At 37.1% G+C, this 19,340-nt stretch overlaps 1 protein-coding gene across 8 annotated transcripts in view; it reads right to left on the minus strand.

The window, feature by feature from the left end:
• CFAP91 (cilia and flagella associated protein 91) overlaps positions 1-19,340 on the minus strand; it is a 155,469-nt gene that overhangs the window by 104,520 nt on the left and 31,609 nt on the right. For all 8 annotated transcript variants that reach the window (XM_033855795.2, XM_033855793.2, XM_033855792.2 and 5 more), the window contains one exon: positions 2,191-2,368. In XM_033855795.2, coding sequence (XP_033711686.1) covers positions 2,191-2,368 — 178 coding nt within the window. The remainder of the gene's footprint in view (positions 1-2,190; positions 2,369-19,340) is intronic.

Consider the following 19,340-nt stretch of genomic DNA (forward strand, 5'->3'; position numbering starts at 1 on the left):
GCAGTGGTTGAGAGTCCGCCTGCCAATGCAGGGCACACGGGTTCGTGCCCCGGTCTGGGAGGATCCCACATGCCGCGGAGCAGCTGGGCCTGTGGACCATGGCCGCTGAGCCTGCGCGTCCGGAGCCTGTGCTCCGCGACGGGAGAGGCCACAGCAGTGAGAGGCCTGCGTACCGAAAAAAAAAAAAAAAAAAAAAAAGGACTAGAGACAGAGCAAACATGTTATACTGGTGGAGGTTCTCAAAGTGAATATACATGGGAGGGTAGGGAAACAGTGAGAAGTAAATACAGGGAGGTAGGCGTTTTTAAAAATAAGCACACACCAACAGTCCCCTTTCTTTCTAGAGTTGGAAATCCTAGGTTCAATTCTCAACTTCATCACTTACCTCAGCCTCTTCAATCATAAAATTAACATAATAATAGTATCCATCCCCTAAGGTTGTTGTGAACGTTAAATGAGTGAATGTACACAGCATGCTAGAACAGTAGTTCTCAAACTTGAGCATACATCAGATAACCTGGAGGACTTGCTATGACACAAATTGCTGTGCCCCGCCCCCTGATTCAGTAGGTCTGGGATGGAACCTGAGAATTTGCATTTCTAACAAGTTCCCAGGTAAGTGCTGATGCTACTCATCTGTGGACCACACTCTGAGCACTACTGGCTTAGAACTTAGCTCAAGCATGAAATAAGCACTCTGTAAGTGTTGAATGCTTTATGAATATCATCATTATCATCTCCATCACCATCATCATCAATATTATCATCTACCTGATAGCTTTTTACTCATCCTTCTACATACAGCTCAGAAGCTACCTCATCTCAGTAATTTTCCCAAATATCTACTAAATATCTGTTAGTTCTCAAACAGAACTAACTGTTCTCCTGCCTGGGTTCCCCTAGCTCTTTGTGTATAGAGCAGCACATCACCTGAAGATCCTGCCTGTGAGTTATTGGTTTTAAGGTCTTTCACTCCATCCGCACCCACCTGCCCCCCTTCCACCCCTCACCCCCTGTTCCAATGGTCCATAAGGAGCTCTGTCAGGGTAAAGCAGTTTCCTGTTTCCAGTCCTGAGGAGGGACTCAAAATATATTTATTAAAATTAACCTCAGTTTAACCAAAGTACTCATGTTCTCAGGTGATATCTTCATTCTGGCCAGATACATTTTTAATATTCTTAATGTCCTTCTGACAAGAATATTCCTCTTCAAATTGCAGCAATAAATTTAAATTTCTGCAGACAGGATTGAGTATGTGACACCTACTCTTCCCCAAACACTATTTTCTATTAAATTACAAGCTTTTAACCAAACATCACAGTCTGCATTCAGGGTTAATCAGAAGGTGTTGCAAAAAGATAAACATATTTTGAATTCGGAACCACACTGAATCCCTAACTCTATTGGTCCCTAGCTTGCTTGCGTGTAAGCACACTGTCAGGGGCTTGGTAGTACTTCTGTGAGCAATGAAGTACCTCAGCACAGCCTGGAACAAATGGCACCCTCAAACTTCCTTTCCTTTCCTTCTTGCTAGGGAGCTGTAATTTTTTGGTCCTCATCATTTCTACATATTCCAGAGACAACCTCATTACTGAAAATACATCAGTTAAAATGACTGAAAATTCAACGAGAAATACCTTAGCATATTATTACTTATGTACTATGAGCTCATCTCTTAATTGAAAAGTTCCACTGTTTGTCTTTTAAACAGAAAAATGCCTCATTGGCTATAGCTAGAACCCAAGGTGTACTGACGGTGAATCCAGTACCAGGGGGAAAGAGATGGGCTCAGCCAAGAGGCTGTTGGATGGATAGGAAGAGGGCCAAAGTCTAGGGACCGTGGCACTGGGAATGAACAGAAAAGGACAGTTTGAAAGACATTTTTCAGAAATCAGTGGGATTCTAGGTAAGACCCTAAAGAGAAAAGGGAAGAGAAGAATCAGAGATGCCTTGAGGAATTGTTTAAATTTGGGTTCCACACTGAACTACACACACAAAGAAGGCATTATACATTTTTATATTATTGGAGAGAAAATTATAGAGCTATTGCTCCTGAAGCCCAATTTCCTAACTCTACAGATTAAGGATTGCTTTTAAACCCATACATTTGGGTAAACTCTCTATATGTTAAAAGTATTAACATTAATCCCATCTGTGCAGAAGCAATTATCTGGGTGATTAAGAACCTACTTTTCGATCTCCTGCTCTCTGAAGGCCCACTCCTTCCTCTCCATGGCATTCATCATCCTCCTCCTCTTCTCAAACTGGGAGGTGTCACTCAGAGTGGGGAGAGTGGCTTCCCAAGCACGCTTCTCCCGGGCACGTTCTATCATCTCTACCTCAGCTTGTCCTGCCGGGAGACCTCGACCTGGAAGATGAAGCAGAACACTTTAGAAACACACAGACAAACTCATGTACCTACCAGTATTTAATTTACTCCCTTTCAGTTCCTGTCCTCTTTAAATTCAAGGGTTATGACAGGATGAAATGATATCAGGATACATCTCCAGATGTGCCTCAGGGTTTATTATCTGCCCTGCACTGTCTCTTGTTAACAATTCAGCCAGAAGACATTTTAGTTACATGTAAGATGCTAGAAAGTATTCGAAGATATTAGGTGATTATGAAATAATCACACCTTGGAATGTCCTCTATTGGAAAAATCCATATTTTGAAATACAAAGAAGTATCAAAATAACTTGCAGAAAGGACATAGTTAGTATGTGGTGAAACTCAGAATTTGCAAATGGCAATCTGACCCTTATGGTCTTATGTATTACACTATACTCCCTCTCTAATAAACACAAACATGAACTATACAGACAAGCCCACAGCTAATATCACACTCAACAGTGAAAGGCTAAAAGCTTTCCTCTAAGATCAGGAAAAAGAAAATGGTGCACTCTCTCACCACTCCTATTTACATAATACTGGAAGCCCTAGCCAGAGAAATCAAGCAAAAAAAAAAAAAAGAAAAAGGCATGCAAATCAGAAAGGAAGAAGTAAAATCATCTCCATTTGCAGATGACATGATCTTATGTAGAGAAAACTCTAAAGACTCTACCAAAAAACTGTTAGAACTAATAAATAAATAAAGTTGCAGGATACAAAATCAATACATGAAAATCAGTTGTATTTATACACCCTAACAATATCTATAAAAGAGATAAAACTATTCCATTTACAATAGTATCAAAAACAATAAAATTCTTAGGAGTAAATTTAACCAAGGAGGTGAAAAATCTATACGGTGAAAACTATTAAAACATTGATGAAAAAAATTGAAGAAGACACAAGTAAAAAATATATATATATCCCATGTTCATGGATTGGAAGAACTAATATTTTTAAAATGCTCCTACTACGCAAAGCCATCCATAGATACATCCCTATCAAGATTCTAGTGGTGTTTTTCACAGAAATAGAAAAAACAATCCTAAAATTTATACATAACCATAAAAGACCCATATAGCCAAAGCAATGTTAAGAAAGAACAAAATTGTAAGAAACACACTTCCTGATTTCAAACTATATTACAAAGCTACAGTAATCAGAACAGTATAGTACTGGCATAAAAACAGACACACAGAGCAATGGAACAGAATAAAGAGCCAGAAGTAAACCCATGCATGCGTAGTCAACTAATATTTGACAAGGGAGTCAAAAATAGTCAATAGGGAAAAGACAGTCTCTTCAATAAGTGGTGCTAGGAAAACTGGGTATTCACATGCAGAAGAATGAAACTGGATCCTTATCTTACATTTTTCACAAAAATTAACTTGAAATGGATTAAAGACTTAAATGTAAAACGCTTAGAAGAAAAGATAAGGGAAAAGCTCCTTGATATTAGTCTTGGCAATGATATTTTGGATATGACACCAAAAGCACAAGCAACAAAAACAAAAATAAACAAATTGGACTACATCAAACCAAAAATCTTCTACACAGCAAAAGAAACAATCAACAAAATGAAAAAGCAACCTATGAATTGGGCAAAAACATTTGCAAACCATATATCTGATAAGGGGTTATATTCTAAATATATTAGGAACAGATATTACTCAAAACAAAAAACAATGTGATTTTAAAATGGGCAAAAGACCTGAATAGACATTTTCCCAAAAAAGATACAGAGATGGCTAACAGGTACATGAAAAGGTGTTCAACATCACTAATCATCAGGGAATTGCAAATCAAAACTACAGTGAGCTATCACCTCATGCCTGTTAGAATGGCTATTATCAAAGAGAAGAGAGAGGACGCTCTCCTCTTCCAAGATGGACTGCATTCTGTCTATGGAATGTGTATCTCTGCTTTCATTTTACTATGGTTTAATTCTTTCTTGTGAGAAGCCACGGACCCTCACTTGGTGGCCTGTCCCAGGAACTCACCCGAGACCTGGGACATGACCACCCTCTTCAAGCCCCATTTTCTTGTAACCTCTTTACAAAGGATATTAATAAATCTACTTCTTACCCAAAAAAAAAAAAAGACAAGCAATAACAAGTGCTGCCAAGGACGTGGAGAAAAGGAAACCCTTGTGCACTGTTGGGGGGAATGTAAATTGGTACAGTCATTATGGCAAATAGTTCCATAAGAATTCCATAGAGGTTCCTCAAAAAATTAAAAATAGAACTACCATATGATCTAGCAATTTCCCTTCTGGGTATATAGCTGAAGGAAATGAAATCACTACATCAAAGAGGTATCTGCACCCCATGTTCATTGCAGCATTATTTACAATAGTCAAGACATGGAAACAGCTGAAGTGTCTATCGGCAGATTAATGGATAAATAAAGTGATATATATAAGGCGATATATATATATATATAAAGTGATATATATAAGGCGATATATATATGTATATATATATATTCATTCACAAAAAAAGAAGAGAATCCTGCCATTTGTGATAACATGGATGAAACTTGAGGGCATTATGCTAAGCAAAATAAGTCAGTCAGAAACAGTTAAATACTGCATAATCTCATTATATCTGGAATCTAAAAAACTGAATTCATAGAAACAGAGAGTACACTGGTGGTTACCAGGGGCAAAGTGGTGGGAGAAATGGGTGAAAGTGGTCAAAGGGCACAAACTTTCAGTTATAAGATGAATAAATTCTGGAGAGCTAATGTACAGCATGCTGACTACACTTAACAAAACTGTATTGTATACTTGAACGTTGCTAAGACTGAATCTTAAATGCTCTCACCACACACACCCACACACACACCCACACACACACAGTAAATATGTGGGGTGATAGATGTGTTAACTACCCTTATTGTGGTAATCATTTGGTACACATACATATGTGTACCAAATCCTCATGTAGTACATCTTAAACTTACACAATGTTACATGTCAATTATGTCTAAATGAAGCTAGGAAAAAGAACTATACATAAAGAAAATATAGTATTATTTTTAATTTAATATTTACATATGTGGTATTTTACTATAAATATTCTGTTATTTGCTTTTTTTATTCAGCTTTGTTTTGGGAATCTGGCCACGCTGATATATAGAGATGTAATTTCATTCTTCCATTGTAGGACTCTACCACAATTTAAGCTATCTGCTCAAATTGACATTTAGATTGGTTCTAATTTTTTTTTTTTTTTTTTTTTTTTTGTGGTACGCGGGCCTCTTACTGTTGCGGCTCTCCTGCTGCGGAGCACAGGCTCCGGACGCGCAGGCTCAGCGGCCATGGCTCACGGGCCCAGCCGCTCCGCGGCATGTGGGATCTTCCTGGACCAGGACATGAACCCGTGTCCCCTGCATCGGCAGGCGGACTCTCAACCACTGCGCCACCAGGGAAGCCCTGGTTCTAATTTTTTGATTACACATAATAATGCTGCAACAAACGTCTAATACTGGTCTCATTATGCCCATGTATGAATTTCTCTAGGAACCTTAGAAGGATCTAGAGCCTAGCAACTAATCACAAAATACAATCATTTAAAATATTTCTGAATATTGCCAAATTTGCCTCCACAAAGCATATTTTTTCTCAAGCTTTCTGAGATTCTCCTGACCCTCTTCCACAGTCCATGCTACCTAGTCTCAGCTGCTTTTCACAGTCCTTACAAGTATTTAGTGGTTCAAAGACTCATATATATGTGAGTTTCACTGAGAATGGAATTTGTTCTTGGGAGTTGTTCTTTTAGAGTTGTGCTTGTTGCTTTTATATAATTTCTGGGAAGAGAAAAGATGCTGATTTACATACATGGTTACACTGCGAGTAGAGATTTGGATTAGAGTTGCTTGAAGATATAAAATACTTGTGAGAGAAATAATACCTATTCAAGCATGAGTCTTCCCATTTATAAACACAATGTTCCTTTTTTTTTGGTCAAATCTTTGTGCTTAAGGAACAATTTATATTTTTCTCCATAAATGCCTTGTGCATGTTTTATTAAGTGCTTTCCTGGGACTTTGTTATTTGTTGCTATTAAAAATATGATTTCCCAATAATATTTCTTTCTTTCTTTTTTTTTTTTTTTGCGGTACACGGGCCTCTCACTGTTGTGGCCTCTCCCGTTGCGGAGCACAGGCTTTGGATGCGCAGGCTCAGCAGCCATGGCTCATGGGCCCAGCCGCTCCGCGGCATGTGGGATCCTCCCGGACCGGGGCACGAACCCGTGTCCCCTGCATCGGCAGGCGGACTCTCAACCACTGCACCACCAGGGAAGCCCTCAATAATATTTCTAATTACATATTGCTCATACATACAAAAATTACTGATATTTGTATGTTGGTTTCATAATAGGATACCTTATTAAACTGAGGTTCTTAGTTCTGATAACTTATTTCATTTGATTTTTCTATATGAGTACATTGTCTGCAAATATAGTTTTGCTTTTTCTTTCTAATCCTCATACCTAATTCTTCTCTTATCTTACTACACTGACTCAATTATTTCTCTATCAGGATGCTATTACTGTCATATTGGGCAAACAATTAATTGTTGGATGAAACTGCCCCATGCAGGGCAGGATGTTTAGTATCCATGCCAGCCTACCTCCCCCAAACCCAACCCATTTGTCTCATCATTATTACATATAAAAACACCACCCAGGTTTCCAAATGTCCCTAGGGGTGGTGGGTCATAGCCTAGTTTAATAAGCTCTGGGCTAGGATCTTCTCTGCATTGCTAAATAATAGTGGTGATAAAGGAATCACTGTCTTTTTCTTTATTTTAAGGGTAAAGCTTCTCAAGTCTCACCTTTAGTATACGTTTATCGAAGATAACCTTTATTAAGTTACCAAAATTCCCTTCTGATCTCAGCTTACTTAGAGTTTATAGCATGAATGCATGTTGAATGTTATCAAACAGTACTTTTCCTGCACCTATAAAAGCATTTTTCTGACATTTTCTGTTAAAATGGTAAAATGCATTGGTTAGTTTTCTGATATTGTACTAAACTTGAATTTGTACAATTAACCCATTTGGTTATGATAAGTCATCTTTTTAAAGTACTACAAGAGGGCTTCCCTCGTGGCAAAGTGGTTAAGAATCCACCTGCCAATGCAGGGGACACAGGTTCGAGCCCTGGTCTGGGAATATCCCACATGCTGTGGAGCAACTAAGCCTGTGTGCCACAACTACTGAGCCTGCACTCTAGAGCCCGCAAGCCACAACTACTGAGCCCACGTGCCACAACTACTGAAGCCTGTGCACCTAGAGCCCGTGCTCCACCACAAGAGAAGCCAATGAGAAGCCCGCACACGGCAACAAACTGTAGCCCCCGCTCACTGCAACTAGAGAAAGCCCGCGCACAGCAACAAAGACCCAACACAGCCATAAATAAATAAAGAAAGAAAGAAAGAAAGAAAGAAAGAAAGAAAGAAAGAAAGAAAATACTACAAGATTTGATTGCTGAACCTAGGGTTTCTGCTCCAGCAACTTGGGAGATGACTCTGCCCCAATAGGGCAGTGATGGCCACTGAGCAGAGAGGAAGGCCTGCCTCACACCTGGCTATGGCCCTACCCCCTCCATCTCCAACCCTACCTCCTACCAAGTTGACAGCTGGCAGCACACCCTGAGTAAACAAATGACTTCTGTTCACGTCAAATCTAGCTCTCCCACCAAAAGCACTGGGCACATGCAGACTATATAGGGACACTTGTACAGAAGCCCACCCATTAAAGATTGCTGTAGGTAACTGTTTCACCTAAATTCACAGAGACAGAGAAAGTTAAGCAAAATGAAAAGAGACAGGAATGCATCTCAGTTGAAAGAGCAAGAAAAAAACCCTGGTAAAAATAATGAAACAGAAATAATTTATAAGATAAAAAATTCAAAGCATTAGTAATAAGAATGTGAGCTGAATTAGGGAAAGAATAGATAAGCAGAGTGAGAATTTTAACAAGGAACTAGAAAATATAAAAAAGAACCAGTCAGAACTGAAGAATACAATAACTGACATCAAAAACACCCTAGAAGGGGTACTTCCCTGGTGGCTCAGTGGTTAAGAATTTGCCTGCCAATGCAGGGGACATGGGTTCGAGCCCTGGTCTGGGAAGATCCCACATGCTGTGGAGCAACTAAGCCTGTGTGCCACAACTACTGAGCCTGCGCTCTAGAGCCCACAAGCCACAACTACTGAGCCCACGTGCCACAACTACTGAAGCCTGTGTGCCTAGAGCCTGTGCTCCACAACGAGAAGCCACTGCAATGAGAAGACTGTGCACCGCAACTAAGAGTAGCCCCCACTCACCACAACTAGAGAAAGCCCGCATGCAGCAACAAAGACCCAACACAGCCAAAAATAAATAAATAAAAATTAATTAATTAATTAATTTAAAAGATGATGAATAAAAGTTTGTCTTAAAAAAAAACACACACTAGAAGGAATGAATAGCAACTAAGTGATAAAGAAGAATGCATACGTGATCTGGAAGATGGAATAATGGAAATCACCCAATCAATGCAGTAAAAAGAAAACCAAACTTTAAAAAATGAGGATAGTTTAAGAGATCTCTGGGATAACATCAAGTGTACCAACATTCCCATTATAGGGGTTTCAGAAGGAGAAGAGAGAGAAAGGTTGTGAAATGTATTTGAAGAAATTATGACTGAAAACTTCTGGAACCTGAAGAAGGAAGCAAATATCCAAGTACAGGAAGCAAAGAAAGTTCCAAACAAGATGAACCAAAACAGACCCACATCAAGATAAATCATAATGAAACTGGTAAAAATTAAAGAGAGAATTCTGAAGGCAGCAAGAAAAAAACAAAGAGTCATTTACAAAGGAATACCCATAAGGCTATCAGCCGATGTCTCTGCAGAGACTCTGCAGGCCAGAGAGAGTGACATGATATATTCAAAGTGCTAAAAGAGAAAAATCTGCAACCTAGGATACTCTATCCAGCAGGATTATCATTTAGAATTGAAGGGGAGATAAAGAACTTCTCAGACAAGCAAAAAACTAATAGAGCTCATCAATACTAAACCTACCCTAAAAGAAATGTTAAAGGGTCTTCTGTAAGTGAAAAGAAAAGGCTATAATAAAAGGTAAGAATCTATGTGGAGGAGGGGAGTAAAAAGGTAGATATTTTGAATGGGTGTGAACTTAAATTACTACCATTTAAAACAAGTAGATGTAGTTATAGGTCATAATATAGGAATTCCATGGTAACCACAAATCAAAAACCTACAACAGATACACAAAAATGGAGAGGAAAGGAACATAAGCATACTAGTAAAGAAAATCATCAAACCACAAAGGAAGAAAAAGAAACTAAAAGAAGAAGAAAAGAACAGGAAAGACCTACAAAAACAACCAGAAAACAAGTAACAAAATGGCAATAAGTACATAACTATCAACAATTAATTTAAGGAAAAAAAATGTCACGAAGAACCTAGGGGTAAGACAGGAATAAAGACACAGACCTACTAGAGAATGGACTTGAGGATATGAGGAGGGGGAAGGGTAAGCTGTGACAAAGTGAGAGAGAGGCATGGACATATATACACTACCAAACTTCCTGCTATGTGGGAAGCAGCTGCATAGCACAGGGAGATCAGCTCGGTGCTTTGTGACCACCTGGAGGGGTGGGATAGGGAGGGTGGGAGGGAGGGAGATGCAAGAGGAAAGAGATATGGGAACATATGTATATGTATAACCGATTCACTTTGTTATAAAGCAGAAACTAACACACCATTGTAAAGCAATTATACTCCAATAAAGATGTAAAAAAAAAAATGTCAATGAACTAAATGCTCCAATCAAAAGACATAGGGTGGCTGAATGGATAAAAACGCAAGACCCATCTCTAGGCTGCTTACAAAAGATGCACTTCAGAACTAAAGACACACAGAGACAAAGTGAGAGGATGGAAAAAGATATATCATGAAACAGAAATGACAAGAAAACGAGGGTAGCAATACTCATATCAGACAAAATATACTTTAAAACAAAGGCTATAAAGAAAGACAAAGAAGGGCATTATATAATGATAAAGAGATCAATAGAAGAGAGGATATTATACTCGTTAACAGATATTATAACTCGTTCCCAGACCATGCACCCAGTACTGGAGCACCTAAATATATAAATCAAATATTAACAGACAAAAGGGAGAAATTGACAGTAATATAACAATAGTAGAGGACTTTAACACCCTACTTATATCTGTGGACAGATCATCCAGATAGAAAATCAATAAGGCATTAGTGGTCTTAAATGATACAATAGACCATACGTTGGACTTACTAGATATCTACAGGACATCTATCCAAAAACAGCAGAATACACATTCTTTTCAAGTGCATATGGAATATTCTCCAGGATCACATACTAGGCCATAAAACAAGTCTCAACAAATCTAAGAGAACAGAAATTATATCAAGCATTTTTTCTGACCACAACAGTATGAAACTAAAAATCAATTATGGCAAGAAAAATGGGAAAAGCACACACATGTAGAGAATAAACAACATGCTACTAAAAACCAGAGGATCAATGAAGAAATCAAAGAGAGAATCAGAAAATATCTTGACAAATGAAAATGGAAACACAACCTTCCAAAAATTTATGGGATGCAGCAAAAGCAGTTCTAGAAGGGAATTTTGTAGCAATACAGGCCTTCCTCAAGAAACAAGAAAAATCTCAAATAAACAACCTAACCTACCACCTAAAGGAATTAGAAAAAGAAGAGTGAAGCCCAAAGTCAGCAGAAGGAAGGAAATAATAAAAATCAGAGAGGAAATAAATAGAGCAAAAAAAAATTAGAAAAGATCAATGAAACCAAGAACTGGTTCTTTGAAAAGATAAACAAAATTGATAAAACTTTAGCCAGGCTAACAAGAAAAGAGAGAGGACCCAGGTAAACAAAATAAGAATCAAAAGAGGAGAAGTAACAACCAATAACACAGAGATTTACAAACTCATAACAAAGTATTACTAACAGTTATAAGCCAACTAATTGGACAACCTAGAAGAAATGGAGAAATTTCTAGAAACATACAAATTTCCAAGACTGAATGAGGAAGAAAAAGATCATCTCAACAGACAGATCACTAGTAGTGAAATTGAATTTGTAATTTAAAAAACTCCTAACAAACAAAAATCTGTGACCAGTCATCTTCACAGGGGAATTTTACCAAACATATAAAGAAGAACTAATAATATCCTTCTCTAATCCAAACACTTGAAGAGAATGAAACACTCCCAAATTCATTCTATGTGGCTACCACTGCCCTGATATCAAAACCAGACAAAGACACTGCAAAAAAAGATTACAGGCTGGGCTTCCATGGTGGCTCAGTAGTTGAGAGTCCGCCTGCCGAAGCAGGGGACACGGGTTCGTGCTCCAGTCTGGGAAGATCCCACATGCCGCGGAGCGGCTAGGCCCGTGAGCCATGGCCACTGAGCCTGCATGTCCGGAGGCTGTGCTCCGCAACGGGAGAGGCCGCAACAGTGAGAGGCCCGCGTACCGCAAAAAAAAAAAAAAAAAAAAGATTACAGGCCAATATCTTTGATGAATATAGATACAAAAATCCTCAACAAAATATTAGCAAACTGAATCCAACAATATATAAAAAGGATCATACACCATGATCAAGTGAGACTTATTTGAGGGATGCAAGGATGGTTCAATATTTGCAAATCAATCAATGCGATACACCACAGTAACAAAAGGAAGGAGAAGAATCACACAATCATTTCAATAGATACAGAAAAAGCATTTGACAAAATTCAAAATCTAGTCATGATAAAAACTATCATCAACATTGGTATAGAGAGAACATATCTCAGCATAATAAAGGCCATTTATGACAAACTCACAGCTAACATCATACTAAAAGGTGAAAAGCTTTCAGTCTTTACTCTAAAATAAGAAAAAGACAAGGATGTCCACTCTCACCACTTCTATTTAATGTAGTATTGGAAGTTCTAGTAACAGCAATCAGACAAGAAAAAAAATGTATCCAAATTAGAAGGGAAGAAGTAAAACTATCACTCTTTGTGAATGACATGATACTATATATAGAAAACCCAAAGTTGTGACATGATACTATATATAGAAAACACAAAGTCTAATACCCAAAAAGGTATTAGAACTAAAAATGAATTCAGCAAAGTTGCAGGATACAAGATTAATATACAGAAATATTTTACTTTTCTATATACTAACAATGAACTATCAGAAAGAGAAAGCAAAACAGAAAAAAATCCCATTTAAAATCCCATCAAAAAGAGTAAAATACTAAGAATAAACTTAACCAAGGAGGTGAGAGACCTATACTCTAAAAACTATAAAACACTGATGAAGGAATTTAGAAATGATACCAAGAAATGGAAAAATATCCTGTGTTTTGGATTGGAAGAATTAATATTGTTAAAATGTCCATACCACCCAAAGCAATCTACAGATTTAATTCAATCCCTAACAAAATACCCATGACATTTCAACAGAACTAGAGTAATCCTAAAATCCATATGAAACCACAAAAGACTCCAAATTGCTAAAGTAATTTGAGAAAAAAGAACAAAGCTGGATGTATCATGCTCCCTGACTTCAGACTATACTACAAAGCTACAGTAATGAAAACAGCATGGTACTGGCACAAAAACAGATATAGAGATCAATGGAACAGAATAGAGAACTCAGAAACTCATACTCCTATGATCAATTAATCTATGACAAAGGAGGCAAGAATATACAATGGAGACAATACAGTCTCTTCAATAAATGGTACTGGGAAAACGGGACAGATACATGTAAAAGAATGAAATTAGAACATTCACTCACAACATATACAAAATAAACTCAAAATGGACTAAAGACCTAAGTATAAGACCTGAAACCATAAAATTCCTAGAAGAAAACATAGGCAGAACACTCTGACATAAATCATAGCCATATTCTTCTGGATCTGTCTCCTAAGGCAAAGGAAACAAAAGCAAAAATAAACAAATAAGACCTAATTAAACTCAAAAGCTTTGGCACGGCAAATCATTGACAAAATGAAAAGAAAACCTACTGAAAGGGAGAAAATATTTGCAAGTGATGTAACTGACAAGTGGTTAATATCAAAATATATAAACAGCTCATACAACTCAATATCTAAAAAACCAAACAACCCAATTAAAAAATGGACAAAAGAGCTGAAGAGACATTTTCCAAATAAGACATACAGATGGCCAACAGGCACATGAAAAGATGCTCAACATCACTAATCATCAGAGAAATGTAAACCACAATCAGATGTCACCTCACACCTGTCAGAATGGCTATCACCGAAAAGTCTACAAATAACAAACATTGGGAAGGATGTAGAGAAATGGGAACCCTTGTACACTGCTGGTAGAAATTAAAATTGATGCAGCCACTATGGAAAACAGGAGGTCCCTCAAAAAACTAAAAATAGAACCACCATATGATGCGGCAATTCCACTCCTGGGTATATATCCCCCCCATAAAAAAAAAAACGACCCCAAAACACTAACTTGAAAAGATACATGCACCCCAATGTTCATAGCAGCATTACTTACAGTAGCCAAGAAATGGAAGCAACCCAAGAATCCATCAACAGGTGAATGGATTAAGAAGATGTGGTGTATATATACAATGGAATTTACTCAGCCATAAAAAAGGAATAAATTTCTGCCACTTGCAACAACGTAGATGGACCTAGAGCATATTATCCTCAGTGAAATAAGCCAGACAGAGAAAGACATAGTGTATGTTATCACTTACATGTGGAATCTAAAAAATAAAACAAAGGAGCGTATATAACAAAACAGAAACAACCTCACAGATATAGAAAACAAACTAGTGGATACCAATGAGGAGAGGGAAGGGGTGGGAGGGTGAGACAGGGGTACGGGATTAAGAGATACAAACTACTATGTATAAAATAGATAAGCAATGATGATATATTATACAGCACATGGACATACAGCCATTATTTTGTAATAACTTTAAATGGAGTATCATCTATTAAAAAATCACTATGCTGTATACCTGAAACTAATATAATCTTAGTTTTTAAATGTAGGGCAATAGTGATGCATAGTGTTCTCTTATAGTCTCTAAATCGTTTGGTCTATAGTATGTCCCTCTTCCAATTCTAATACTCTTTACTTGCAACTTCTGTCTTTGGTCTTGATGTTTCCCACAAGAAGTTTCAGTATATTATTAATCTTTATCCAAAAAATTTATGATCGTAATGACCAATTCTTTTGCCTTTTTAAGGTTTCTTATTGGTTTCTGATTTAAAATTTATTATTTACTTAACTTGTGAAGATTAAATAAGTTAAAAACATAAAGCACTTTGAACAGTTCTTGGCACATAGCACTCGATTTTTTTCTTAGTGCTTTCAGTGTCAACCTTTTACTGTGTCATTATTTTTCACTTATATTTATGCAAACATTCTACTAATGTATAATATATACACAGAAAGGTACACAAAGGAACATCCCAAATAACCAGCACTCAGATCAAGGAACAGAATTTACCAGAACCCTAGCCTGCCCATCATACTCCCTCCCAGTCTCTACTTGCCTCAAGGATAGCCACCAGCCTGATTCCTAACATATTAATTTAGTTCCGATAGGTTTTGAGCTTTATATAAATGAAATCAAAATGTAGGTATTCTTTAGTGTCTTACTTCTTTTGCTCAGCAATATCTATGTGAGATTCACCCATGTGGTTATGTGTAGCTGTACTTTCATTCTCGTTACTATATAGTATTTCACTGTGTGAACATACTACAGGTTATTCATCCATTCTATGGTTGATGGACATCTGGGTTGTTTTCAGTTCAGTGTTACTATGAATAGTGCTGCTATGAACATTCTTGCACTTGTCTCTTGGTGAAAGTCATATATGCATTTCTTACAGTAGAGCTAAGTACTCACTTTTCTTGGGTATATAGTGAGGGATGACGTTCCTGGGTTGTAGGTATTGTGTCAGCTTTAGAAGATACTATCAGTTTCCAAAGAATGGTTGCAATATATACATGCAGCATATGAAATTCTCTTTGCTTCAAATCCTTATCATCACTTAGTAATATCAATCTTTTTAACATTAGCTATTCTGGTATATCTGTAGTATCAAACTGAGATTTTAATTTGCATTTCCCTGATGACTAATCAGGTTGAACACTGTTTCATATGTTGATTGGCCATTTGAAAACCCGTTTTATCAAGTGACGGCTCACATCATTTGCTAACTTTTCTATTGGGTCGTCTTTTTCTTGTTGATTTGTAGGATTTCTTTATGTGTTCTAGATATGAGTCTTCTGTCATATGTAGGTATTGCAAATATCTTCTCCCAATATGTGGCTTGCCTTTTCACTATCTTAATGTATTTTGGTGAACAGAGGTTCTTAATTTTAATGTGATCTAATTTCTTAATTTTCCCTTTATGGTTAGCAATTTTGTTCTATTTAATAAAATGTGTGCCTACCCAAGATCATGAAAATATTCTCTTATGTCTGCTTCTAAATTTTTGTTTCACCTTTCACATTTAGACATCTGGGATTGGTTCAGTTTACGGTGTGAACTAGGAATCGAGTCACTGTTTTCAAGATGACTATCTAATTGATTCAGCACCATTTATTGAAAAGATCATTTTTTTTCTAGTGTACTGTAGTATCATCTTTGTCTTAAGTCAGATGATATCTACTTGTGGGTTAATTTCTGGACTCCCTATTCTGTAACAATGATCTACTTGTGTACCTTTGAGAATATACCACACTGTGTAATTACTGCAGCTTTAAAGTAAGTCTTTGTATCTCATAGTGTATACTGTTCTGTTTCTTCACATTTGCCTTGGCTACTTTTGACCCTTTCACATTTCCATATTAATTTTAGAATCAGGTTATCAATTTACACACACACACACACACACACACACACACACACATGTTGTTTTTTTTGTTTGTTTGTTTTTCCCAGTACTGCCTGGAGGTAGAAATCAGAATCAAAGTTTACTTTTGCACATGGATATCTAATTGTTTCATCAACATTTATTGAAAAGACCTCCTTTTTCCCACTGAATATAGTGGCATCTTTCTCATAAATCAAATGACTATAAATGTGGAGTGAGAAATCTGCCAGTTCAAAGGAGCCCAGAACCATAATTATTTCCTTGAAATGCTACAGCCAAGTTATTTCCACATTTTCTTAATGCATAATCAGATCTATAGCAGGTGTCGCCATGGCTTACCACATGCAAAGTCTTTTATGTGAAATACATTAATCATCTTGTTCAAATCACCTAAATCCTAACTTTTGATAGCTTAATCTGAAAGAGGAGCATTAAAAAATCTTCCCCTGTGAATAGGAATTTGTCCATTTCTCCTTGTGATTCAATCAGTTTTGCTTTATATTTTGAGTCTATGCAGAGTAAATTCAAATTCATAACAGATATAACTTCTGGTGGGTTTTTCCTTTTATAACTATTTCATGTTCTTCATTATCCCTTTTACTGTTTTCTGATTAACTTTGGTCTAATATTAACATTGTTACACCAGCTTTCTTTGGGTCAGCTTTCAGTATATTTTCCACTCCTTTATTTTCAAAGTTATAATGCTATTTTATAAATAGCAAGCTGTTTTTGCTGGGTTTTAATGAATTCAATCCCAGAATTTTTTAATAGGCAAGTTTAAGTCACTTTTATTATATATTTTGATTATTAAAATATTTGAACATTTTCCCTACACTTTACTATGCATTTTCTATTTATCGTGTTTTTTCTTTGCGTTTTCCCCCATTTCTACTGTTGTTTCCTCCTTTTCCCCTTTACCAATTGTGAAATGATATATTTCTTCTCTTTTTTCCAGAGGTTACACATAAATTTTTTAACCTAGAAATTTCCACTCATAGTTTTCTAATAAAGTCTAAAGCTAATTAATATTGCTCTCTCTCCAAAAGAAAATAGAATTTTTGCATGCTTTATTCTTATTTCTTCTTAACTCCAGTACTCAGTGTGGTTCTTAAACCAGCAGTAGCAGCAGCATCTGAGAGCTTGGTAGAAATGCAAATTCTCCACCCTTTCTCAGACCTAGTAAATCAGAATCTCCGGGATGGGGCCAGGAATCAGTGTTTTAACAAGCTCACCAGATGATTCTTATTCATGCAAAAGTCTGAAAAGGACTGATCTAGAGCAGAGGTCATCAAACTTTCTCTGTGAAAGGCCAGTGAGTAAATATATGAGGCTTTGTGGGCCGCACAGTCTCTTTCAGTTACTCAACTCTGCATGGCAGTGCAAAAGCAGGCAAGGACACTACATAACAAATAAGTTTGGCTGTATTCCAATAAAACCTTTTTAGGGTCACTGCAATTTTAATTTCATATTATTTTCACAAGTCACAAAATAGTACAAATAATTTTCACATGTCGCATAATAGGTTTTTTTCATCCATTTTTAAATGTAAAAATCCTTAACTTGCAGGCCATATAAAAAAAGGCAATAGGCCAAACTGGCCTATGGACCATAGTTTGCTAACCCTGATCTAGAGTTTTAGTACTTGCTTCATTCTTTTTTTTTTTTTTTAAGTATCACTTTTAAAAACTCAACACTTTAAATTTTTAATTACATATTTTTCTCTTTTTTTGCTCATCATATTCTTAAACACTGCTTCTTCCTTTTGGGCTTATTTTTCCTCTTGTTGAAGTATGTCCTTTTGTTCTTCCTTTTCAGATTAATAGCTAACATGTATAGAAAGCTTATTTACATACTAAGCACTGGTCTAAGCACATTACATAAATGAATTTAAATTAATCTTTACAATATCCTATGAGATAGGCCTATGAAATGTCCTATCCTGTGAAAGTGTCCTTATTTCACCTTCACTGAATAACAGGTTGGCTGGTATAAGAATTCTAGATTTGAAATTATTTTCCCACAGCACTTTAAAGATAATACTACAAAATGCCCACCTGGAGTACTCCTGCTCTTAGAGGGCCTCGAATTCCATGCATAAATTGCCCCAAGCCCACTTACAAAACCTACATGGGCCTCTTCCCAGGATTCAGACTCCTGAGGGCAGACTATATGCTGCTGTGTGTTCACCCTTAAGCCCAAGGCATAGCCAAGTGGCAGCTGTTTGCAAGGATGTGTAAACAGAAAATGGAGAAGCAAGGTGGGGCAATCATATACACGCATGACAGGCCCCTTGTGATGTTGAACAGAGCCAGAGAAAAGGGCAGGCCACTAGGCAGCCTCTCCCATTGCTGCCACATTCCAGCATGCAATCCCAAAGAGTCTAAGAATTTTAAATGTACATTTGTCCTTTCAACTTTTTAGAAAGATTTGTGAAAAATATAGAACATATTTTATCTAACAGATAGTGGCTTGATTTATAATTTTTAAACATCTATGCATATATCAATAGTATATAGGCCTTTATTTGAACCTCTGCCCAGGGCCTCACCAATGAGGAGGTAGGCCTAACTCATAGAGGGTTTTATTGATACTTCAACCCCAGAGCTGCCAGTGGCAGGACTCCAGATTAGGCCTTTTACCAAGTGAAGCATTCTGAGCCCCTGCCCAGATTTCTTGTTTTAGATGTCCTGGTTCTGGTCCTCCTGCAGCTCAACGCTAAGCCCTTGTCACACCAAGAGGTAAAGCCCAAGGCCCCAGATAGCAGCACTTGGCTTAGACTGGCAGGCACTGGGCTTCAATCCTATCTGTGGGCAGGAGAAAAGTTTCTGTCTCCTTTAGTTTAAGCAGGTAACTCAGATCTGCTCCCCACCATTCAGAGTCCCTGCTTACCATCACAGGTTCCCAGCTATTTCTTTCTTTTAGGAAGAAGTCTCCACTTCTAGACTATGGAAATTTTCTTCCTTGAAGTGTGGTTATTAATCTTTATAA

The sequence above is a fragment of the Tursiops truncatus genome, chromosome 4, assembly GCF_011762595.2.
Source record: "Tursiops truncatus isolate mTurTru1 chromosome 4, mTurTru1.mat.Y, whole genome shotgun sequence".
NCBI lineage: Eukaryota > Metazoa > Chordata > Mammalia > Artiodactyla > Delphinidae > Tursiops > Tursiops truncatus.